This window comes from Mytilus galloprovincialis, chromosome 13, assembly GCF_965363235.1.
Source record: "Mytilus galloprovincialis chromosome 13, xbMytGall1.hap1.1, whole genome shotgun sequence".
NCBI lineage: Eukaryota > Metazoa > Mollusca > Bivalvia > Mytilida > Mytilidae > Mytilus > Mytilus galloprovincialis.
Window position 1 is genome coordinate 30,340,677 of NC_134850.1, and position 26,457 is coordinate 30,367,133.

At 32.2% G+C, this 26,457-nt stretch overlaps 1 protein-coding gene across 1 annotated transcript; it reads left to right on the plus strand.

Moving 5' to 3' along the window:
• The first annotated feature begins 5,389 nt into the window (after positions 1-5,389).
• Positions 5,390-9,557, plus strand: LOC143056275 (short-chain collagen C4-like). Its single transcript, XM_076229365.1, has 3 exons — positions 5,390-5,677; positions 6,581-6,655; positions 9,010-9,557. Exons 1-3 carry the CDS (start codon positions 5,431-5,433, stop codon positions 9,483-9,485), a joined length of 798 nt encoding a protein of 265 aa, XP_076085480.1. The 5' UTR covers positions 5,390-5,430; the 3' UTR covers positions 9,486-9,557.
• The last annotated feature ends 16,900 nt before the right edge of the window (positions 9,558-26,457 follow it).

Sequence of the window (26,457 nt, forward strand, 5' to 3'; positions counted from 1 at the left end):
GAAAACCAGTAATCGGTTCTAATCTCCTTTGGTGTTAATTCAAAGGATGAAGACAAGGATCTGTAGGTTTGGTCTTCAAACAGACTATTGGAATCCCAATGAGTACCAATTGCACTCCTCTACTTGCAGATTTGTTTTAGTATTCATATGAAGCAGAATTTATCTAAGGGCCTGTACAGAAAGGAGAAAAGAAATTAGCCTAGTCTTTTAATTCCACCTTTTGGTATATTGAGGATGTGCTGTCTCTTAATAATAATAGATTCAGTGATCACTTAGTACATTTAATATATCTAAGTGAACTTGAAATTAAAGATACTATTGACACAGATAAATCTGCTTCATATTTAGACCTTTTTCTCGAAATGACTACTGATGGTAGATTGAATACCAAAATTTATGACAAACGCGATGATTTTAATTTTCCTATTGTCAACTTTCAATTTCTGTTTAGCAACATCCCAGCGGCACCAGAATACTGAGTATATGTGTCTCAATTGATACGTCACTCTACAGCTAGCTCAAAGTACGTTGATTTTGTTGAACGAGAAATACTGCTTTCTCAAAAGTTGCAAAGACAGGGCTATGAATCAATCAAATTAAGATCATCACTCAAGAAATTTTACGGTCGCCATCATGAGCTGATTGGCCATTATTACAAAAGTGTGTCAGAAATCATATCTGATATTCTTCCTCAGTCATAATAACCTTCCATCATTACCGAACTGAACAAAGAAATAATACGACGGGTGCCGTATACGGTGCAGGAAATGCTTACCCTTACGGAGCACCTGATTTCACTCCCGGTTTTTAGTGGAGTTTGTGTTGTTTCTTATTAATTAAGAACGTACGAACTATAGAGGTCAACACAAGGTCTTGAACAATACCGAAATGTATAAAAAAAAAATATAAAAATAAAGAATACACATGACAGAGGCAAGTTGACAGATCTGCCGTCCATTATCGTCCGGAATCTAGATAATTTGTTTTGGTAGATTATATATATCTATATTAATTACGTTATAGAGCGCAATGTGTCGAGGACATTATTGTTACCTGAAAGAAATTTTTAAAGAAAACAAAAGAAATAGTATTGCAACATAAGAAGAAGCCACCATATTTCTGTTTAAAATATCATTTAGTATGCATTGTGTGTTCTAACATCAGTTTTCGGTCAAATTTCAATAATTATTAACAGTTTATTGTATAATTTACTGTTATCAGCCTCCCAAGATTCAGAACGTTTTTGTGTCTAGGAAATCAAGATCACCATTGACAATTTATGGCTCCAGAATCCTAGATTGCGACCAAGTGTTTTCTCATACAAGTGTTCGTCCAAAAAATGCACATTATTATCGTATTTTCAAAATTTCAAAATGTACTGATTCTGAAGCCAATACTGTACTCTTATGAAGAGATTTATTCTAACAAAGAAGTAAGGCATTTGAAATAGATCTATTTAAGAACCAGATTATGACAATTTAAACATTTTATGATCAAGTTGATGTATTCAAGTCCATATTTGTCATAAAGTAAACCTTGAACACATCAATTTTGTAATTTTGTTTCATACCTTAAGCTATCACTAGATACATTTTTTCAACATTCGCTTTGTTAAACATTTCACTAGATACATTCTTATAACAATCATTAAGTACATACTTATAACATATCACAAAGTACATAACTTCTCAAGTCCATTCTCTTAAAAAAATAAGATAAGTATAAAACATAGTAATAAAGTAAAATAAGATACATTTTTAGCAGTAAAGACTACCTAAGGTAGATTAGGTGTCTTCCTCCGTCTTGGATTTGGAAATACCAGAAAACAAGCTCTAGGTCTTTAATTGAATGTGTAAATTTTAAGAGTAGAAGGAAATTCGTGTGCAAGAACTTTCATTTCAATAAAAAAAAATAACATGTTTTATCATATTTATGGTTGTATTTTACAAAAAGCAAAAAACTTTTGTTTGATGATTTTTTTTCCCAACTTTATCACATAAGGGTAGACAACTCAAATACAAGGGCAGATAATTCAGATAAAGGTAGTTTTACAATATAATGTGTTAAAAATTTACCTATTTAATTATGTAGCAAGAAAACGGATCCAGTTACCCCACTTTCTTTTTATTAACTGAAAGCATACTATTAAAGCTATCTTATTATATGTTATCTCAAAGTTCTAATGTGTAGTTTACGCTTTATTGCCAAAAAAATGGGTTCTCCATGCATAATCTATACAAAATCTGTCAATTTTGAACACTGTGTAGCCTGAAAATAAGCCCCATGACCCATTCTTTTTGTTTTTTTATTTTATAAAAAGCATGGTATGAACTATATTTTGGCAAATTATGAAAAAATTCTATGGAGCAAATTTAGACACCCCATCTACCTTAAACGACCATAAGTGTTAATGAGCCGTTGTTATTGTAAACATGGTAAATACATAAAATATTATGAATAAAATCTGTTATTAATTTCTTCCAGTTGGTATTTGGTAGCCAACGCAGGGTCCAAATATTTCAATAAATAGCGCAATATCTGTGAATGAATCAGCATGGAAATTTTGTCTTTCCATAAACATACATGATCGTATAATGAAGTCTTAAAATATCTACATTCTAAAATAAGAACATTCACAAATGTCTCGGCCTAAAAATCTTAAATCTAATTATGAATGTACTAACATTTTGCCACATGCAAGGTGTGTAAAAATTAGATTCAGTATGTTTTCTAAATATAGAGATACTTTTATATTTAGTAAATATGTTTCAAAAAATAGTCTTTAAAAAAACAGCTGTTAATTACCAATAAACAGATACTAAACGTGTGACAACAATGGTAAACTTTTAAGATAAGATACACTCATAAAGTCGTTATTTCGATCAAGGTTAATGCAAAAGAAGGGCAAACTATAGCATGGGGACAGTCAAACTTATAGATCTAAAATAAACTGACAACGCCATTGCTAAAAAGTAAAAAGACTAACAGACAAATAATAGCACACAAGGAGTTTTTTTCAAAACTTTATGAGGGGGTCTTTACACAATATAAAACTAGTACCGTTTAAGAAATTAAACTTTGTATATGGTAAAGCAAGGTAAATGCAGGATATAAAATTACAGGTAAAGTCAGTCTAGTGTGAATTAGCATAAAGTACAGTATATAAATACAAAAAAGTAAAATATTTTATAAAAAGCATGATATGAACTATATTTTGGCAAATTATGAAAAAATTCTATGGAGCAAATTTAGACACCCAATCTACCTTAAACGACCATAAGTGTCAATGAGCCGTTGTTATTGTAAAAATGGTAAATACATAAAATATTATGAATAAAATCTGTTATTAATTTCTTCCAGTTGGTATTTGGTAGCCAACGCAGGGTGCAAATATTTCAATAAATAGCGCAATATCTGTGAATGGATCAGCATGGAAATTTTGTCTTTCCATAAACATACATGATCGTATAATGAAGTCTTAAAATATCTACATTCTAAAATAAGAACATTCACAAATGTCTCGGCCTAAAAATCTTAAATCTAATTATGAATGTACTAACATTTTGCCACATGCAAGGTGTATAAAAATTAGATTCAGTATGTTTTCTAAATATAGAGATACTGTTATATTTAGTAAATATGTTTCAAAAAATAGTCTTTAAAAAAACAGCTGTTAATTACCAATAAACAGATACTAAACGTGTGACAACAATGGTAAACTTTTAGGATAAGATACACTCATGAAGTCGTTATTTCGATCAAGGTTAATGCAAAAGAAGGGCAAACTATAGCATGGGGACAGTCAAACTTATAGATCTAAAATAAACTGACAACGCCATTGCTAAAAAGTAAAAAGACTAACAGACAAATAATAGCAGACAAGGATTTTTTTTCAAAACTTTATGAGGGGGTCTTTACACAATATAAAAATAGTACCGTTTAAGAAATTAAACTTTGTATATGGTAAAGCAAGGTAAATGCAGGATATAAAATTACAGGTAAAGTCAGTCTAGTGTGAATTAGCATATAAAGTACAGTATATAAATACAAAAAAGTAAAATATTTTATAAAAAGCATGATATGAACTATATTTTGGCAAATTATGAAAAAATTCTATGGAGCAAAATTAGACACCCCATCTACCTAAACGACCATAAGTGTCAATGAGCCGTTGTTATTGTAAACATGGTAAATACATAAAATATTATGAATAAAATCTGTTATTAATTTCTTCCAGTTGGTATTTGGTAGCCAACGCAGGGTGCAAATATTTCAATAAATAGCGCAATATCTGTGAATGGATCAGCATGGAAATTTTGTCTTTCCATAAACATACATGATCGTATAATGAAGTCTTAAAATATCTACATTCTAAAATAAGAACATTCACAAATGTCTCGGACTTAAAATCTTAAATCTAATTATGAATGTACTAACATTTTGCCACATGCAAGGTGTGTACAAATTAGATTCAGTATGTTTTCTAAATATAGAGATACTTTTATATTTAGTAAATATGTTTCAAAAAATAGTCTTTAAAAAAACAGCTGTTAATTACCAATAAACAGATACTAAACGTGTGACAACAATGGTAAACTTTTAAGATAAGATACACTCATGAAGTCGTTATGGGGTCTTTACACAATATAAAAATAGTACCGTTTAAGAAAGTAAACTTTGTATATGGTAAAGCAAGGTAAATGCAGGATATAAAATTACAGGTAAAGTCATTCTAGTGTGAATTAGCATAAAGTACAGTATATAAATACAAAAAAGTAAAGTAAAATAGTAGGTTACAATAGGTACTCCTTTATAACATGAACATTTTAATGTTAATCAGCATATAGCAAAGTATATAAATATAAAAGCATACAATAAAATAGTGTGATCCAATATGTCATTCATTATGACATTCACATGATCTGTAATTTCCGAAACGCATAGAATGTTGCATACTAGTATCTATTATCAAAATGTGATGAGAATAAATAACACAAGGCAAAATTCATAACATTTTTTTTGGGGCTGAGGAGTGAAGAGGGTATAAGAAACTTAAAACAATGAAAAAAGTACTGATGTTTCAAAAATGCTGTTTGCTTATGACTGGCATGCTTTTCATATTTTAAGTTAAATTACCATTTCAGACTTTCGTTCTATCCGTATATAATAACATTAATACATAGATATCTATTGATTAAGGTTAGAATAAAAAAAACAATAATCATAACTAAATGGGCATACACTCAAGTTCTAAGACGTTTAAAAAAAAATATCGGATATGTTCTAATTTTTTTTTTTGAATAATTTTGTTTTCTACGTATTCTTGAATACATTGTCGTTATTGAAACAGCGACCGATTTAGTAGGAACATTATCTACATAGTAGATAAAAACAACTTGAACTGTGACACAGTTCAGATTGTGGTGAATAATGTTACCGTTTGTGGTTTTTCAATTTCATTTGATTTTTGTGCTTGTAAGTGGAAGCCGTGGCGAAAAACGGTTGCTTCTAAACGACCCAGATTATGCAGCTCGAATACAGCAACTTGAAGTTACTGTGCAAACATTAGTCAGTGAAATGACTTCAGTAAAACAACAGAAAGTTACCACAGAATCTAAACTACTTGAGGCTTACACTAAAATTTCACAACTTCAATCAGCTTTAAATTCACGAACACGTACGTACATATTGATTTTCTTTTTGTATCCTTTGCAATTTCTATGCTCTATCAATTTTAGAAAAAAGGGTGTGGTAAGATTGCCAATCAAATAATTCTCTACTAGAGACCAAACAATATAGAAATAAGCAACTATAGGTCAATGTAGCAAAACCTATCTCGAATAGCAAGCTACAAAAGGCCAAAATGATTTTCATACATTTACTTTGGGTTTTTATAAAGGAATAAACAAATCGAATAAACTGCCAATTTTATGTTACGAAGTCTGTTTGCGCAAACAATAGAATACCTTGAATGAAAAGTGTTGTAATAAAAACTATATATTATCATTACTCAATCATAATTAGTACTCATACTTCCATTACCGTGTACCCTGATTTGATGTAATTATTATGTATCCAATTTGTTTCGATGCATTTTAAATTTGAATGTTAAAATATGATATACTATATAAGATAATAAAAGGAATGTACATTAGAAATGACAATTAAGGATTTTCCTTCTACTGCAATGTTTATAAATCACCGCCATATTATGTCAGTCTTAACCAAAAAATTATAAATCATAGAATTATTTTATTTGAAAAACTCATCATAGTTACTAGGATTGAAATTTTATATCTGAGCCTGCTGAGCGTTTCGTCTACAAAAGACTCATCATTGACGCTCTTATAAAAAATGTTAAAAAGTTGAAGAGCAATGAGGACCATAACTTCGAATTCGGCTACGGTAATTTATGCCTGAGGTAGAAAGGCTTAGTATTTCAAAAATGCAAAGTATTGTAAACAGTTAATTTATTATTATTACCATATCTATAATAATTCATGTCAAAACAAAAGTACTGACTACTGCGCCATATGATGTCAGTCTAAGAAACTATTAATCATTACATTATTTTATAAAGAGAATGGAGCTGTCTACATAAGATGGGGAAAGAAAACTTGTCCTCAAAACAATGGAACAGAACTTATTTATTCAGGTATGTTATCTGAAAAAAACTGTAGCGTTTTTAAACAAGAAGAGATTTGTATAAAAAAAAGATAAATGACCCGTTTATGGAATATGATCTGTTATACATAATCTATAAAAGTTTAAAATTAGTTTAAGGATGTAGTTTATTTGTATCAGAGAAAAAAACAGACCAAAGACAATCTGTCTTGTTTTTTTCTATCTCGCAAACAACAAAAATTCGTGGATTCAAGACATAAACACTGGGTTTTTATAATAGAATTTTGTGTTTTTGTATAACATATATAACAGTATGTAACGGAGTTTTAGAATCAACAATTATTTTATAAAAAGGTAGTAAGACATAGAGCTTAAGCATTATTTTATTTAGCATGCACATAGTAACAAAAACAATATCGAGTTATACTTGCAATAGTCCATGTGCCAATTCCCCGTTATTGACCCTGTATTTAGAGATCCCTTTTTAGTTGTCTCCCCTTATGAGAGACATTAAATTTTATTTACAATGGAGCTAGCAGAAAGAGCAATTTACTTGTGCGTAATGTGAGTAATCTTTGAGGTTTTCAGATCTTTTAAATACATTAGCTTATACAATTGACATTAGAAATTATTTTTCATGAAATGTTAGTTAAACCGCCGATACATCACTTTCAATTCATCATGTTTAGCATTGGCAATAGCCAATTTTGTCCGGTATAGAACCGTCTACGATTGACATAGGGAGGTAATTCGTTTAAAAAGTATGTAATAACAGAATCAAATCGATAATTGGCAAATGGACTATTGTCCTAATGTGTCTAATTGTTGGTAAAGTCAGGAATATGGTAGATTTTTTGCACTTGTCCCGTTGATTGATAAAGTTTTAATTTGTCAGTTGTAATTGACTTCATTTATTTTTGCCTTGTGCAACGTGGCGCTTATTCTATACATTTGACGTTTAACTACTTCGACTTTTCGAGTTAGTTGTGTGCAAGTAGTTGAAGGCGAATGATGGTTGTATTAAACAAAACAGTTTTTGATATCTATTTATTTATCAGGGCGACACCACTTTTTTTCTAAATTATTGTTTTACTTTAGCGTCAAAAATGCATTCGTTTGTTTTGTCTAATTTTGTGTCAACAACGTATTTGTTTGAGATTAGGTCAGTTCACTTAAAGTTTATCTAGATGGATTGGATTTGGCTATTATGTGTAAGCCTTTTTACTCATATACTATTCGACTGTTTTGGTTCTTTAAATTTAATGACTTTCAACATATGGCAAAATTTTGGGGTAATTAGCTATCTTGTATAGCGTCTATTTTGCCTTATCATGACGGCAGCCATTACAATAGGATTACATAAGCCCCTTAAATAAAAATGCCAATATGCCAATAACTACATTGTGTATGTCGAAAGAACAATTTGTTCGCATATAGATGAATTGTACATATTTTTAAGCTTCTGTCCGTGTATATATGGACATTGTCTACTCTGGAATCTTTCGGCCTTTTTAGTTTAAAAACCGGAAGCGTAACCATAGTATAATTGCTATATAAGATCAAATAACATGACGAAAAATCGTAAAATAGCAAGATTCAAAACAGAAATACAGATGGAAGAAGATATTGTTCATGATTTGTTCGCATATAGGTAACACTTGTAGGTTGAATTTTAAAGTTAAATAACTTTTAACTTACTTGCTATCATAAGTTTTCGGTCAAATTCTTTTAAAAACATGATGATTTCAACCTTCCCATTTCGTAAAAAGTCAAATTTTAAGCATTTTCCCTTAGAATTACACAGCCAAATGAAGTTTTAAAGATACATAAGTTTTAGATACATGACGGAAAAGGACTGGATTTTCAACAATTCTAAAATGAACTATATTTTCAATCTTAAGCTAAGGAAAGAAATTTGATCAAACGGGACAAAGTCACGTGGTGCAAATCATTTGAATAAAGAACCTTTGATTTTACCATATGAGTACTCGTCTTTTAAGCGTCTTTGTTTCAACTGTCACATTATTTACACCCAATTATTCGACTTTGGCACGTTCATGTAGAAGCTGACCTTATACGATATGGGTATGAGACATGCGCAACTTAAAATTTACCTTCTTGTCCTTTAATATTAAGGAATCCAGTCCAGTGCCTTTTTCTGATATAAGGGAAAATATGTCCTTTGTTTCTACTCAAAGTAAAACTAAGTGTGATATAGATTTGTTCTTCATAATATCAAACACATATACATAGAGGAAGCAGGTATACGAGGATACAAAAAAATATTATTACAATTTTTCTTTTCTCTTTTATGTATTTGTTTATTTGTCTAAACAAATTCATTACCTTAATCAGAAAAAAAAAATCCTTTGAATGTTTTTTAAGGAACCATGGGTGGAGGCTGGTATGATAGAACGAGCTCTCCGGCGGAACCAATTTGTATTCCACATGATCCTGATTTTGTCACAAAAGACACAGCCTTTGATGATTCCAGTTGGGTTTCATCATTGTATGGAGCTGAGTATGAAGATACGTTTGGTGGTCTGAGTTCACACAATGATGACGTACCTTGCGCTGTTTGTCGTGCAACACATAAATCATCTGTAATTATGATTCCGGGAAAGACATCTTGCTATACTAGCTGGAAAACAGAATACTTCGGAAGAATGGCTGCCAGTTCGAATCACAACAAAGCTTCCTCACAATACACTTGCATTGATGAAAGTCCAGATGTTTTAGAAGCAGGTAGCGGAAACTATGACGGTTACCTGTTATTCCCAGTTAGAGCAGTCTGTGGGTCATTAAGATGTCCACCATTTCATAATAATGCATTACTTACATGTGTTGTCTGTTCAAGTTAAAATGTAAGCTTGCATATTTTGAAAGGAAAAGAGACACATAATTTTAGTTGAATAAAATAATTAGCATTTAAAGTTGTTTTGTTTTAGCCACTGTAAAATTATTTACACAATATAAACGCAAAATTTAAGAAACACTTACAGTTCAGATAAAATTAGCCCCACACATCTAAGCTGTTCAATCCTAGCAATTATTTAGTTTAACGATAATTGTATGTTTTTAAAAGGATATCAAATAAAATCGGTATTCTACCTTCAAATACATTAAAAACTATAAGAAATATCATAGATTTTACAACGTGACCGTTCATGTCATTGCGAGTCTCTGGTTTAGCAAAAAATAGTTAATCGATGTTTGTATAGCATAAGTTAATAAAGAAGACATATCAGATAAACATACAAAACCTGAGCTGATAAAATTGCTGCAATAGGAACGGCATTGATTGTGTCGACATGTTGAGTGTCTCTTCATAAACACGTGTTGACTCGATGTCGATCTACTCTCGTTCAATTATGCTTATAGATATGATGGTAAATTGAACAATTTTGGTATAGGATTACCATTGACTGCAAAACATTAATTACTTGAACGCAGACATATCGCATCTATGAGCAAATTTCGGGATGGCGAACGTAAATATTAGATAGTGTCGATTTCAATCGTTCATCCTCATGTTTGAGCATTTATAACTAACGATATTAGATGAGGCAAATGGTATGATACTGCTGATGAATGGGAATAGATAATTGGAAAGTTGAAATCATCTCGTAGGTCATAGATTCTAGTTTAAAGTCATCCATCTGTGTCAATATTTGATAAAAGATCAAAATATTAAGCTGATCTTCTGTATTTCAGTAATATCCTTAATTTTATTTCACTCGGATATATGAGATACACGAACTCACTGAAATGTGTTGGTTATTGAGTAACAGGACATCATCAAATAAAATTAAAGAAATGGCCAGGATGATTTTTTCTTTTTGCCTTTATCAGGTTTTGTTGGATTTCTACTTTATATGAATAAAAAAAATGCACACTAAGTACCCATTTAAATGCCGACTGTTTGTCCAAATATATATCTGTCATCTTTAATAAATGTGTTGGCGATTAAAAACTATAACATTTTAAAAGATTTCCGGTGTCTTTGTTTATGGAATCATTTAGATTAGTCCCAAAGGAAGATTTTGTCTTAAACAAGAAACGTGTATCCACGATTTCCAAGCTTGTAGAAAAGAATTGGGTTCAATGAAACGAATTGTCGATCTTGCAATTGAGCATTGAAAATAGGATTGTAACGGATTTAAAAATCTAAATATTTTTGATATTACTGCAGATTTATACATATTGTTATTGATGCTCTCACAGAAAATCTTTAGAATTCACATCTGATTCATACCGGTGATTGAATAAATCTCGTCACTATATTTCAGAATGCCATCTTTTTACAGGTAAGGATTTGAAAAAGTGTTTTGGCCAAACATCTTCAGGACCTGACTATACAAGAATGTTTGAGAATAGTAATTCAATGTAAAAACAGTAGATTGTAAAGGTTCTGTCGAACCGTGACCTTTATGGCTCGAAAGCAAGATATAGAGAGCCAAGATTCTGTCGTCGGCGTCGGTGTTGTCTTTATCATCTATTAGTTTCAGTCTGTGGTTAACGTTTTTTATATATCAAAATCTTTGTTAAACATATACGAAAATACATGATATTTCAACAGAAGCATTTCTATGACCAAATAAACTCATCATTAATACGTATACCAAATGATAGTATTCACAGTAGAATTTTAACAAAATATGTATATTTGTTTGTCCTTGCTTTCGTATATATGGACATAGTTTGTGTTGCAATCAATAGTAACATACAGTTAAAGTGGTGTGTTTTTCAATCAACTATAACTATGTCAAACCTACATTAATTTTAATGAAATTTGAACAGAAGCTTGTTCATGACTCTTAATGTGGGATTCAGAGAAAAGTCAATAACATATTTTTTTTTCAATTTTCTATATTTTACTGATTAGTAATGGACTTTAAGTGTTACATGATTTTTTTCAGTCTTAAATAACCTTTTATGAAGTTTTATGTAAAGTGTATTGAAGCTTTTTTTTTACGATCAAAAGACGTCATAAAGAGAAAATTATTAGCAAATTCTACGTCTGATGACGAAGTTTTAACTTTGGAATAGCATGATGTAAGAAATATTCATAACCATTATGATTTAAATGTGCTAAGAATTTGCAGCATTATAAATTCAAGATATTCATTTGAATTGAAAGGCATTTTTATTTGTAAATAAGCATATAGTAAGTAAAAGCGTGCTACGAGTGTTCCCTTCTTAATTACATGCTCATATGCTATTTTTTTCAAGCGAATTTTTAAAAAGCTTGAAGAAAGAGAGGAAGCAAAAATCAAATGTACTTTATTAAAGATCTCGAATTTCGCTGCTGTATAAAAATTCATCCAAAATTTTCAGAATGTATGATCTTATCTGTTATAATATTAGAAAACAATTAAAACAGTTGGAATGCCAAATTAGAGTTGTGAAAAATGAAGCTTAGACAATATAAACCTAGGCGTTTCGAAAAATTCTTCATTTTATAAATAGTTAATTAGCAGAAAAATGAACATATGAATCGTATTGCCTATCGAATAAGAAATGCTGCTTTTTTTGGCTTGTAATAATCTTGTGAACACCAACTAAGCATTCAAATATGTATATATATTTCTCTAGTTCTTCGTTAATTATCCATTTCTGCACCGATTGTATAAAAAAAAAATGAATCAACGTGTGATTCGTTTGATCTCAGTTCTTCATTGGTTAAAATCTGATCATGACGTCGAATTTTCTTGTTTTCTCTGAATTTTCTATTCAGACGGCATGTAAAAATGCGACCATGCCTGATGACGTCACATAGAAAGAGCACGTCTTTTTGCAGATCAGTCGCAAAGAAGGAATAAGTTTGCCTGCGTATTGTTTGAAAATTATTAGAAAAACAGATTTTACCACTAAATCTAGTGTAATACGATATTTATCCACTCTCGACAGTTAAATTTTAAATATATAAATCGCTCGGCAAGCCTCGCGTTTTAAATTTGAAAATGTAACTGTCTTAAGTGCATAAATATCGTATCACACCCGATACAGTGATAGAAGCTATATATGTTGCCAAAAAACGACTATAGGAACTTCGCGGTCACCTAAAACATCGAGGCTACAAAAGGAAAGACATTGATAAAGGTTTTTCTCGTGCTAGCAACATCAGCCGAGATGAACTTTTACAATATAAAGTCAAAAAGGTCAACAGGAGGGTGCCTTTTGTGTTGACTTACAATCCAAAATTTGACAACTTGTCTCACCTTATCCGCGAAAGTTGGAAAGATATCGAAAAACATCCTAAACTATCCAAGATCTTTCCCGAGCCACCTGTACTGGCTTTCCGCAGGCCCAAAAGCCTTAAAGACTTGCTGGTGAGAGCTGAGTTATCCTCTCAAGCAGGCTCTTCGTCAGTGGGCTCTTGTAAGGGTTGTGGAAACAAACGATGTCTGACTTGCAAACAAATACTGGATACCCAGACTTTTAACAGTCACTCCACTGGTACAGAATACACCATATTTTGCAATGTTAATTGCAAGACTACAAATGTTGTGTATCTCCTACAGTGTAAATGTGGTAAACAGTATGTAGGCGAGTCAGAACAGCCGTTTCACAAACGAATGAACGGTCATCGTAGCGACTACCAATGCAAGCCAGACCTCCCTCTTAGTCGACATTTGAGATCCCCTGGCCACACTAAGGCAGATCTCAATCGACTGACCATTACTATCATTGACCACAACTCTGCTTGGTCTAGGGAGGATAGACTTACTCGGGAAAGATTTTGGATTAGAAAATTAACAACTTTGGCACCAAATGGGATAAATGAAAAGATGTAGTTCGACACCATGCAGTGCTTCACATCTGGGTTATATTACTTATTATTACAGTCTCCGTTTCTATTTCTTCACCTTACTCATCTCTAAAATAAATCTGTTGAATATAACAATTTAAATTGCTTAATTTTTTGAGGGATGTATAAGTACCAAGCCACGTCCAACTATTTTACTTTAGTCAAAATTTGTTATTATATTTTAACGGCCGTTTGTTTTAAACATCACAGACTCTAATGTAACTACACTACAGTTGTCAAATCTGAAATATTTAGAAATTTAGACCGTTCAGTGCTGTTTCTTTGGAATTCTTATTGACGCAATCTTTCTTGTAACATCATAATATCGACATCGTTAAAGCTTTAAAATTGTGCTAGTTCACATAGCACATTATTATTTTTATTTAAAGCATATATGTGAACTCTCTGATGTAATTAGTCATATAACCTATGTCATATTCAACAAATTTTTAGAATGGTGCAAGCGTCTTAACTGATGTTCGGTTTGCCTTTTTTATTGTATAAATTTCAAGATTTAGTAAAAGTTTAATCTAAGAAGACTTAAAGATGATTCATTTAACATCAGAATCTGACTGACGAAGGATATCTGTTATCCGAAATATTTATAAATAATTACATTTATAGTTCCTTTTTATATCATTGGTGTTGTTATGTACACTTTTTAGGCGTTTATATAATCTATTTTATTGTGTACATGTATCGTTACTTGTAACGATCCAGCTCCCACGTGGGAAAAATCGTTGACTATTATTCAGACGTTTGATATATATATATATATATATACAACTCGTCTAAACATCAACCCAACAATGTTAGATCTGTAAATTTGCTTTCGCAAATTTTTGGTTCTTCCCTCGCCGGGATTCGAACCCATGCATATATATATACAGTGGCGGATTTACCGGGGGGGCACAAGGGGCACGTGCCCCCCCCAGTTCAGGTCAACAATTTTTTTTTCTAACATAATTTTATTGATACTGAAACTTCTTATCTAGTGCGGAAATTGTCACAGCTTGATTAGGCTTCTTAAACTGGCCGTTAATTAATACCAGCGTCCCCATGCGTGATTTATGACAACTTATCGGTGGGTGTGTAAATATTGACACCTGTGTGTAATATGTCTATGCAAAAGATTTTATGTAAAATAGATCAAAATACATTTACATTATGATTGGAATAATACAAAATTGTATTGGTTTATAATACAATACCGATTAAGGTTGATTATCAGGTGAAACGTCTGATCTGTGTTTTTGAAGAAAAGGTACAAACATTTCCTGTAAATGTACTTTTTTTCCAAAACTTTCTTTTTTTGAATTTATTTAGCAACAAATTAAACTATTTATTTTTTGATAACTTAGAAGATATGTTTTTTTTAAATAATATCATATTTCATTCCCCTCTTATGGAAGGGAAATCAACAAAAAAATTTACTCCCCCTCCCCTTTACCCTAATGCTTTCCCTCGTCCAGGAAAAATAAATTGACATTTCCTATTAAATAATCATTAATAAAATGCTACTTGATTTTCGTTAAAATTTAGTTTGTAACAGAATCTTGGACTTAAACATTTCTCTAAAAGCCGAAGCATGCAGTTATATTTGTTATTATTGGTCTTGTTTCAATTACCATGCATGTACATGGACGAGGCTATGCAAAAGGTCACCATTTATGAAGATATAAAGGTGTTTTGCAGATATTCGAATAATGTGCAAAAAAAGTATAAGTCGGGGCCAAAAAATATAGATAACAGAATATAGAGTTGATGAAATATAAAGAAAATATTGTTTAAATTGTTGCATGGTTGTTAAACGTCCAGTGGCAAATATTTGATGCATGTTTAGGTCGAATATAATAAAGATCAATTGGCAATAAAGTGCAAAAGTAAAAAACTTAAAGCATATCGAAATACAGAAATAATGATTTGACACCCCCCCCCCAAAAAAAAAACACAAAAAAACACAAAAACAAACCTAGCACCCACTCAAATCCGCATATATATATTTAACAACAAAAATATTGGTTCATGGTGCCCCCCCCCCCAGACATCGAAGTCCTGGATCCGCCCCTGATATACAACTCGTCTAAACATCAACCCAACAATGTTAGATCTGTAAATTTGCTTCCGCAATATATATATATGAGTAATGGATTTGATTTTGATTCAGCAACACTCAGTTTACATCAAATGATCTATGATCAATATTTAAGTTTGTGAGGTTTTTTTTATTAAAACATTATACGAAAATAATTTTGACTTTAATACTGCTTCTAGATTACACAGAATTTTTTTCTTTTGTTTCAACTCAGTACCTAAATTACATTGATGAAACTGATTCGGACTTTAAATTAGATTTAAAGAGTAATCTCCCTTTAACCATATCAATCTCCATAAGAATTATTTATTTGAAGCGGAGAAACCTTCGTCAATAGAACACCTGTATTCAACAACAGTGTATCTTTGTTCATGACTGTAATCTTAATTTTCTAAATAAAAGTACTATTTTAGACTTTGCTTTCTCTGCCTGTGCATCTGATGAAATGTGATACATACATCAAATAATAGATTTGAGTTTACTAGACAAAATATCAATCCAGTAAACACGTTTCTTAAAATAGCATTTAGTGACACAAACCCAATAATAGTATGGAAAAATACTCAATCTGGTTCTCCAAAGGGTACGCAGTTCTCGCACGTCTGTTGACATTCTAATATGTCTATAAATAGTACATAAATTATAAGTCGCGCTTAAACAAGCTTTATTTGGCTTTCTAAATCAAGTTATAGTTCATATTTAGAAAATGTGTCTCAAAAATAGTATTTCAAAAAATACAGCTGCTAAAACTAATAAACTCATATCGAACGTGTGACAACAAGGATAAGCTGTCAGAGCTGGATACACTGGTGAGGGCAATATCCCGATTTTATCTTATTAATGCCAAGGTATAATAGCAAACTCAATAGGAAAGATCGAAATAATATATCAGTCATCTTAAATTATTGATGGTAAAGCAAGATAAAATACATAATAGCCATTTAATGTAATATTTATTTGAAAAAAAACCATTTCGTAAATAAATGTGGGCTACAATACCCCTCTTCATACATGCACATAATGTATTGTTTTACAGAAAATTTACAAAACACATACTCTTTGGATGAAGGAAAAAGTAGATATATTCTGAAAGATTACGAATTTCGCTGCTGTTTATATTCATCCGAAACGTTTTGACTGGTATCATATTGTAACAAACAATTTAAACTTAGCAGTCAAATCTGTGTGTTTATTGGTCTTGATTTTGAATCAATAGAATTACTTTGCATGTCTAATTTGTTGATAAGTTTTTAATGAAAACATCATATGGAAATAAGATAACGACTGAGATACTGTGTACAGCATTGTTTACTTAATGTTACTACAACCTTCAGAATGATATATAGATATAAGAAGATGTGGTATGAGTGCCAATGAGACCGGCAACTCTCCATCTATGTCACAATTTATAAAAGTTAACCCTTATAGGCCAAACACGGTCTTTAATACGGATCATTTGCTCACACCGCACAATGCTGTAACCTTGTTGAAATTTTTTATGGCCATTGTTTTATTCCTGTAATATGAAGTTTATAAAGTCTTTGACTCGGACATATCATTAACGTCATAATTAATTATTAATAAACCAACGTTGATAACTATGACCCGACTTATCTTTCGGTTTGATTGTGAAACAAAGAAAGAAACTGTTTTCTATCATGCAAAATACGCAAATACAACCCAATAAATCGATTATCTGATTGTCTGCATATGCATATGTGTATAGTTAAATATCAGATGTTTGACACAATATGTTTGATAGAATATAAAATTTTTAAATCGATAAAATTTGACTGACCCTAATTTCCGGATAATGTAAATCGAACGTTCCGGAAATTCGGGTCCATTAAATTTTACCGTTTTTTAAATTTCCCCACTCATGTGTCGCTGATATTGTGGCGATTTTGAAAGACAGCAATGCCTAAATTTTTATTGAAATTGTCTATCTTTCTGGGATCCATTATTTACCTAACCTGGTGAAAACTTTTTGTATAATGGCCACTTCGTGTTTTAACTTAAATATGTTTACATTGTTTTTTCTATACTTTGTATTATTGTATTATAGCAGTAATTGTGTGTATTTTATTTTATAATCAACTATATACTGTATAATCATTTTAATATTGTATGTTCCAGAATGACAGAAAACGTGTGTTTTCTAACCGGCAGCTTTTAATCAATTGTACGTTACATTCACTTTTGCTTTTACCGGAAGTAACGGGTATTGTTATAAATTAATGACTGTATTGAACATGTTGATGTTATATTTTTGTATGTTCTTCGAATTAGTGATAGATATTAACGTATTTTATGTAAAGTTTATGTAGAAGGAAAGTTTTATTTAGATAAAAGTAATAACTCCTTACGATCTATTTTTGTACTGACGTTGCGCACCTTTTTACAGTTATAGGGCTGTAATGACGTCAATTTCTTAAACGTCAAGTGCAAAGACATTTGCCTTATAAGGAAGTTTCCTTATTTGGTAATACATTTTAACAATATTTGGAATTTCATACATGCGAAATAAAAACATTAGCGTCAGATTTATAGTATTTAACGTCAGTTCCAGCTTGTCCCTACCACCGGTTAGCAGCTGAATCTACGTGTCTGATTAATTTGTCAAGTACAGTTTTCTAAAGCAGAAGTTTTAAGTTCCTAAATATTGCAATATATATGCAATATAATTATTTATGCAGTTCATCTGATTTTTCCAGTTTCTTGTTTTGAACAGAGGCAGAAATTTGATAGGTTTTTTTTGTTTTCTTAAATATACGTTTTGAGAATAAAGTTCAAAAACGAACTTCAACTTTGAATAGGATAAAGATGCGTGAAGTCGGCAAAATTGTCCGTTTGTTTCAAATAGTTAGGTTGTTGTTTATATATATTCATAATATATGAAGAGGGTTATGACTTATTTATTTGTGTAGTATTTTACATGTATTTATATGAAAAGTAGCCGATAGAATCTGTGTTTCTTGAATGTTGATTTTTGGTGTATCTGTTTCAAAGAATATTTGTTCGTCTAATCTATATCATTTTCTACATTTGAAAATGCCTGTACCAAGTCAGGAATATGACAGTTGTTGTCCATTCGTTTTTAATGTGTTTTGTCATTTGAAATATGCCATGATAAGGGACTTTCCGATTTGATTTTCCTCTGAGTTCAGTATTTTTGTGATTTTACTTGTTAATTGTTGATTGCTGCTTTAAGAGATTTATATCTGTTAGTTCGTGTTCCAGTTGTTATTAATAATGAATAAAAGTTGTTATACACTTGAAGCGATTTTGTGTTTACATTCAGCACATCAACGTCCATTCTAATGTGATACTTTATTGCATTACATATAACAATACAACCCGTCTTACACACACACACACAAACATAAAAAGGACTTTGCGCAACCTAGAAACTATGTATATGTGATATGCAGTATGCAGTAGCAGTAGTAGTCATTGTCTTGACCGTTCATATTTCCTGTTAAATTCTTTTGGTTCGTTGTTGGTGTTTGTCTGGTCTGGTGGTTGGTTTGGTTGGTTAGAAAGGTTCTCACCGTTTTGCGAACACTTTACGTTGATATATTGCTGTTTGTCAACGTAGTCAACATATTTCAGTCATTAAATGCTAGATTGACAGTTGACTTATGATAGGTGGCCATAAATTCGCAGTTTTTCATATGATTTAAAAAAAAACAGCTTCGTTAATATCTGTTGTTTACATTAAAACAAAAATAAATTTACCGTATCGATTGCAGATTTTATATCTTATTGACACTTTGATTATGAACAACTATGTCTTGATTAGAAAGTTTTATTGCTTAAAAAAATATAAATTAAGACTAAAAACAAAATTTGAAATCATTCTCTCCGCTTTTTGTTTATGAGATTTGATCACAGTTAATATGATAAAATTGAGAATAAAATGGGGAATATGTCAAGGAGACGACAACCCGACCAAAAATCAGACAACAGCCGAAGCCCGCCAATTAGGTCGTCAGCGGAGGTGGTCCTCAGCTAACCCCTAAATAAAATACTAGTTCAGTGGAAAAAAGATTTCACACTTAACTGCAAAACATATAAATTAATTAAAATTAAAAAAAAATATACAAGACTTACAAAGGTAGGAGCTCCTGACTTAAGACTGGATTAAAAATGTGGAAGGGTTAAACATATTTTGAAACATATAAACCTCCACCCATACATCTAGCCAATGTTGAATAAAGAAATACATAGCAATACGTTCAGTAAAACTTAGTTTAAAAGAAGTCCGAGTCCGATGACAGAATAGGTTATGATATTTTTACCAACTTTTAGTCTGAGCGTCATTGTTGAGTCTTATGTAGACGAAACGCGCGTCTGGCTTATTAAATTATAATCCTGGTACCTTTGATAACTATTTACACCACTAATTCGATGCCAGTGCTGGTGGACGTTTCGTCCCCGAGGATATCACCAACCATGCCAACCCAGTAGTCAGCACTTTGGTGTTTACATGAATATCAATTATATGGTCATTTTAATAAATTTCCTGTTACAAAACTTTGAATTTTTCGAAAAACTTTCTTATCCTAGGATTAAATTACCTTAGCCGTATTTGGCACTACGTTTTGGAATTTATGGTCCTCAATGCTCTTAAAGTTTGTATTTGTTTGGCTTTATAACGATTTTGATATGAGCGACACTGAGTCTTGTGTAGACGAAACGCACGTCTGGCAATTATAATCCTGGTACCTTTGATAACTATAAGTTAGAACACAAAATAAAAGGTAAGTGTTTTGCAATTCTTTCATTTCTATTTTGTATTTTTTTTCAATGTTTCTGCTGTTCTCATGTTAATGAATCGTCGCCATTTTTACAGTCCGTTTATACACACGAGAATATCAATCTGAAAATTTCTCTTTCAGAGAATGGAGCTGTCTACATACGATGGGGAAAGAAAACGTGTCCTCAACACAACGGAACAGAATTACTATATTCAGGTTTTCTTTTATTAGAAACTGTATATTTGCCAAACACGCTTGAATATATCGGAACAAGACAAAATCGATTACATTACAATGTCTTACAACAGTATTTAATATCAATACATGCAACTAAAATATAAATCTTTGGTTAAAAATCTAGTGGCGAAAATAAAGTCTTGCAAAACCTTATAGGCACGTATCATTCAGTATAGTACTTATTTTACATAATATATTAATAAAAATATTAAAAATACCAAACTCCGGGGAAAACTCTAAACAGATAGTCCTTACGCAAATGAAAAAATTAGAAGCTCAAACAAGGGTTGACAGATTGTCAGCTATCAAGGAATATTTAACAATCATTTTGATGCTATTGGCTCAATAAATGAACTTATTAATTCACTATCCTAATACAAAACAGTTAGCTATCGCAATCTTTGCATATGTTTTCTTTATTTGAGGAACATTTTTTTTTATAATGTAGATAAAGTATTATACATGGAGTGGATTTCACCTTTTTTGGTAGTTTTTATGGACATCACGATGTTTCATATACCTTGGAGCTCTGTATTGTTTATAAACTTTTCAAGAAAATAATATATAAATTTCCCTGTAAAGAGTATGCACAATGTTATCCATATTAAATATATACTTTTTTTCCTTTGTTATACCTTTTTCCTTTGTAATACCTTCTTTTTATTTACTTGTTTGAAACTTTCTTATTAATGAACCATGGGTGGCGGTTGGTTCGGTAGAACAAGTTCTCCAGCAGAGGCTCTTTGTCTTCCACATGATCCGGATTTTGTGACAAAAGATTCCACCACTACCGATTTCCATTGGGTATCCTCATTGTATGGTGCTGAATATCACTCTGGTACAGGGCCTTATAATCATGACGTACCTTGTGCTGTTTGTCGCGCGACTCTTAGTGAATTTCACTCTGGTACAGGGCCTTATAATCATGACGTACCTTGTGCTGTTTGTCGCGCGACTCTTAGTGAATTTCACTCTGGTACAGGGCCTTATAATCATGACGTACCTTGTGCTGTTTGTCGCGCGACTCTTAGTGAATTTCACTCTGGTACAGGGCCTTATAATCATGACGTACCTTGTGCTGTTTGTCGCGCGACTCTTAGTGAATTTCATTCTGGTACAGGGCCTTATAATCATGACGTACCTTGTGCTGTGTGTCGCGCGACTCTTAGTGAATTTCACTCTGGTACAGGGCCTTATAACCATGGCGTACCTTGTGCTGTTTGTCGCGCGACTCTTAGTGAATATCACTCTGGTACAGGGCCTTATAATCATGACGTACCTTGTGCTGTTTGTCGCGCGACTCTTAGTGAATTTCACTCTGGTACAGGGCCTTATAATCATGACGTACCTTGTGCTGTTTGTCGCGCGACTCTTAGTGAATTTCACTCTGGTACAGGGCCTTATAACCATGACGTACCTTGTGCTGTTTGTCGCGCGACTCTTAGTGAATATCACTCTGGTACAGGGCCTTATAATCATGACGTACCTTGTGCTGTTTGTCGCGCGACTCTTAGTGAATTTCACTCTGGTACAGGGCCTTATAACCATGACGTACCTTGTGCTGTTTGTCGCGCGACTCTTAGTGAATATCACTCTGGTACAGGGCCTTATAATCATGACGTACCTTGTGCTGTTTGTCGCGCGACTCTTAGTGAATATCACTCTGGTACAGGGCCTTATAATCATGACGTACCTTGTGCTGTTTGTCGCGCGACTCTTAGTGAATTTCACTCTGGTACAGGGCCTTATAACCATGACGTACCTTGTGCTGTTTGTCGCGCGACTCTTAGTGAATATCACTCTGGTACAGGGCCTTATAATCATGACGTACCTTGTGCTGTTTGTCGCGCGACTCTTAGTGAATATCACTCTGGTACAGGGCCTTATAATCATGACGTACCTTGTGCTGTTTGTCGCGCGACTCTTAGTGAATATCACTCTGCTACAGGGCCTTATAATCATGACGTACCTTGTGCTGTTTGTCGCGCGACTCTTAGTGAATTTCACTCTGGTACAGGGCCTTATAATCATGACGTACCTTGTGCTGTTTGTCGCGCGACTCTTAGTGAATTTCACTCTGGTACAGGGCCTTATAATCATGACGTACCTTGTGCTGTTTGTCGCGCGACTCTTAGTGAATATCACTCTGGTACAGGGCCTTATAATCATGACGTACCTTGTGCTGTTTGTCGCGCGACTCTTAGTGAATATCACTCTGGTACAGGGCCTTATAATCATGACGTACCTTGTGCTGTTTGTCGCGCGACTCTTAGTGAATATCACTCTGGTACAGGGCCTTATAATCATGACGTACCTTGTGCTGTTTGTCGCGCGACTCTTAGTGAATTTCACTCTGGTACAGGGCCTTATAATCATGACGTACCTTGTGCTGTTTGTCGCGCGACTCTTTGTTCGTCTGTTATAATGATCCGTGGAAAGACATCTTGCTATTCTGGTTGGAAAACAGAATACTTTGGAAGAATGTCTGCCAGTTCTAATTACCACAAAGCATCCTCGCAATACACTTGCATTGATGAAAATCCTGATGTTTTGGAAGCAGGAGGTGCAGACAAGGACGGTTACCTGATTAACCCTGTAAGAGCAGTCTGTGGATCATTAAGATGTCCACCATTCTATGATAATGCATTGTTAACATGTGTTGTCTGTTCAAGCTAAAATGTGAACCTAGCTGTTAAGGTTCAAGAGTCGAAAAGACATTTACTACAGAATAAAAACAATTATTGATCTTTAATTTTGTTTGGTTTTTGTTTTGGAACCCGAGGGGGAAATTCACATTTACTATAACAACGGTTGCAGGTAGACAATTCTGGTAAAATTTGGTCTAAGTATTTGGGCTGTTGTGCTTTGATCTCTTTTATGCTACATTGTCACATTTGCGTAAGAAACAAATATAATAACGAACTCCGAGAAAAAATCAAAACGGACAGTCCATAATCAAATTTTAAAACAAATAGATAACAATTGTCTTATTCCTGACTTGGTATAGAATTCAGAAAGCAATAGACACAGTAGTTTGGGCCACTTAAACTATAAATGTAAAAGGCAAAGGTTTTATTGTAACAACGAACTATATATTGTTGTCAAATAAATGCACTGAGATGTCGATGCAAGAGATTAACATTAAATATATACATAATTTATATAGAGATACCATGATAGCTAAAAATAAATAAAAATGACAAATTTTATTTTTCCATCATCTTGAAATGCAAAATTTACACCTTGTCGATTCATGAAATCTTAGAATATATACAACTCGTCTAAACATCAACCCAACAATGTTAGATCTGTAAATTTGCTTTCGCAAATTTTTGGTTCTTCCCTCGCCGGGATTCGAACCCATGCTACTGTGATATCGTGACACCAAATCGCCTGCACTGCAGCCGTCCCGCTAGACCACACGACCACCTGGGCTCTCAAAAAAAGAGCTTTCGCTGGCCGTGTGTTACCTTTCCTCGTCAGTTTTAATCTAGCGGCGTACTACAGTACATGATATATAAGGCATGAAGATGTTATTGTTACAGATCAGCTAAATTATCTATAGTAAAGGATCCTACAAATTAATGTAATATACAGTCACAGAAAATAATTATATATATATATATATATATATATTGTATTAAATGATGAGGCTGTTTTTACAAATGTCCTTGGACTATATATAGCAGACTCTTTTTTTATGGCACGTGTATGATAATCAAAAGTCGTTTTATATCATTAACCGTTAACTTCATGAAAATTTGTATCTATATTTATATATTTAAAAGCTATATTTATATATTTAAAAGCTATATATGACTACACTAATTAATATGTCAAATAGAAATTATCATAAATAGTGTTAATAGAGATAAAGTAAGCTGTCTGGTTCCCAAGTTATTTTTAGAATATACGTTTCTTAATTGATATATTAACAAATCGATCTACCTGCTAATATCCTATCAAGACGTGTCAATAACGTTGGATTGTAAATAAACATAAAGTAAATAAAGGAGAGGTACTTAATTTCCCTGTTTATTACATACACATATGATATTTCTCAATGGCGGATATACAAGGGATTTCCTGTCGGGCTTGCAAGTTCATGCATCGTTTCACTTCTGAGGGTATTGATCAGTGTACACGGCCGATAACTTATAACTTTCCATTTTGAACTATCAGGTGTATAATATACATCTATTTCTTGCGTGTCCGAAAGTGATATAATATACTAGTCATAACTAAACTCATACGCTTGTTTATAAATAACAATTCTGGTGTAAAGAATATTATTTATAAAAAATATAAATAATACAAAAAAAACAAATTTGACGAAATGAAAATCTATTTCCATATTTTTTCCAAGGGTAAATTTGGGAAAATGTTATATATACTCGTTGTCAATAGTGGAGGACAGATTGGAACATACCAGAAATATTGATTTAAAAAAATGTACGCACTTGTCGGCAATTCGTTGATACGCCTGGATAGAAAGTTACGGAACTATAGCGCAATTCAAAATATATACATGTATACATTGAACATAAGAAAGAAACATTCATTTTGTGTTAATTGCGGTAAAAGTTTTGTAAATAGACTTGTCCACGTATACCAACAGTATGTAGTCACCGAATGTCGATAGACTATTGTATACCAGAAGAAGAAGAAGAAGAAGAAGAAGAAGAAGATAACCAATTTGATTTAAATACAGGTCGGTGTATAACTTGCTTTGGTTCATCGAAGTTGTGGACATAGTAAAATCACAGATGTATATATCAATTAGACTGTTCTCGAATAAAGGAAGAAATTCGTCATCACCACAATTGTTCCGACATGCATGTAATATATATGCAACTGGACGTACACTAATAATTCCCAAGGGATGTGCATATTTTCCAGGAAAACTATTGAGTACCAAAGTTTAAAATCAATTTCCGGATTTATTTTCTTTCTTGATATTCAATGACAAGCAGTTTAAAGAATATACTGCTTGTCCGCTTTAGGGGTATTCTTGCCAGTTAAAACAGACTGATAATTACATTAAAAAATAAGGAAAGATGACATTAAATTTGTTCTGTCTCTATTTTAAACATCGTTGGACAAATAGCTAAAGTGTTATACATTGTGAGACGAGGACTATTTTAATAAGGACATTCCCGATAATGTATTTATTTTGTTGATGTTTTTCACACTTGAAAAGAATACCTGTTCGTAATTTTTCGATTCCGTTCTAAGAAGATCCTTAAATTTCCTGTCAATATTTAAAAACATCTTTTTTTCAAATGGCTGAAGTATTCATGCGTTGGGAGATTTAAAATATTTTGATGAGAACATTAATTTCTAAATAGGTAAATAAAGATCGCTTTGGATGGACTAAATTATATAATTGCAATTGTTAATGATCTGTTTGAAATATTTTAAAAAGGTTGCCGGTTCTGATCTAAAATAGTACAAATTGTAGTTCAAACACTCGTGTTTAGAAGGCTATTTTTATTTATAAATTTATTCAATTAAAATAATTCAGTACTTTATCGTTACAAAAATAATCAGAAGTCATTTAAAAGTGAGCTTATGCAAAATATAAAAATATACAACAGCTATCCAGTTATTGTGTGACCTTATTACTCCCGTAAATTAATTTTAATTCTTTTTTTTTTTACATTTCTGTGTCTAAAACTATCACTGACTCCCGTTTATCATTCATACGAAATGTTGTTCACACCTGAAATCGTGAACCGTGACGTCTAGATCTCACTGAATGAAGATTAAAAGATTAGAATTACATAATGCTAATCTTTTAGTTACCTTGAGTTTAACTATGCATTCAACATTCACTAAGTGTCACAAAACAATACACATTTTATTTTCACATCACTAGCAAGTGAAAATGTTTGCTGGAATGAAGCAAAAAGGTCAGAATACAAACATGT